General features: G+C 63.1%; 1 protein-coding gene across 1 annotated transcript in view; it reads left to right on the top strand.

The window, feature by feature from the left end:
- The first annotated feature begins 27 nt into the window (after positions 1–27).
- The window catches only part of RPUSD1 (RNA pseudouridylate synthase domain containing 1), a 1,616-nt gene continuing 804 nt past the window's right edge, over positions 28–839 (top strand). Inside the window, 6 exon segments of the mRNA XM_009694788.1 lie at positions 28–215; positions 326–367; positions 369–444; positions 596–698; positions 786–836; position 839. The exon segment at position 839 is cut by the window's right edge and continues 32 nt beyond it. Of these exon segments, the coding sequence (XP_009693090.1) occupies positions 34–215; positions 326–367; positions 369–444; positions 596–698; positions 786–836; position 839 (455 nt within the window). The 5' untranslated portion in view covers positions 28–33.

Here is an 839-nt window from a genome sequence, read left to right as displayed (position 1 = left end):
ATCCCCCCTCACGCTCCCCGCAGGGCGCCGGCCATGGAGCCGGGTACCATCGACAACCTGTCCATCCTGTACCAGAGCTCCGACTTCATCGTGGTCAACAAGCACTGGGACATCCGCATCGACAGCAAGATGTGGTACGAGACGCTGACCCTGCAGAGCCAGCTCAAGTACCGCTTCCCCGAGCTGGCCGACCCCGACACCTACTATGGCTTCAGGTGAGCGGCCAGGGTCCGAACCGGGCTCTGCCCTGCCTGCGAGCCGGCCTCGGCCTCGGACACTGCCCCAGTGCCCGGGGATGCTCCTCCGCCTCCCGTCTCCTCCCCAGGTTCTGCCACCAGCTCGACTTCTCCACCAGCGGCGCCCTTTGCCGTAAACAAAGCGGGGGCGGGAAGCGCCTACAAGTGTTTTAAAGACCGGCTGGTGACCAAAGCCTATCTCGCCCTGGTAAGCCCGCGCTGCCAAGTGGACTTATCTTCTGGTGTTGCTAAACCAGAGCTTGGTCTCTGCTTCTTGTCGTCACGGCATCAGTGAGGAGCAAGTTCTGGGCTTGGTTTGCAAACTGCCTTGGTTTGCAACCTGGCTTTCTGCCCCGCAGGTCAGGGGCCACGTCAGCCAGAGCCGAATGACGATCCGCTACGCCATAGGGAAGAACACCACCGAGGGCATGACCCACATGATGTGCATCGACGGGACGGAGGGTGAGCGGCTCCCGCGCCCTGCCTGCGCTGCCCGGACCCCCCGGGTTGTGCTGGGGTGAGCTGACCTCCCTCCGGATCTCATTGCAGGCTGTGAAAATCCCAAGCCTTGCCAGTCGGAGCTGATCGTCCTCGAGCACGGGT

This window comes from Cariama cristata, unplaced genomic scaffold (genome assembly GCF_000690535.1).
Source record: "Cariama cristata isolate BGI_N322 unplaced genomic scaffold, ASM69053v1 scaffold26792, whole genome shotgun sequence".
Lineage (NCBI taxonomy): Eukaryota > Metazoa > Chordata > Aves > Cariamiformes > Cariamidae > Cariama > Cariama cristata.
This window is presented reverse-complemented; position numbering and strand designations above follow the sequence as displayed.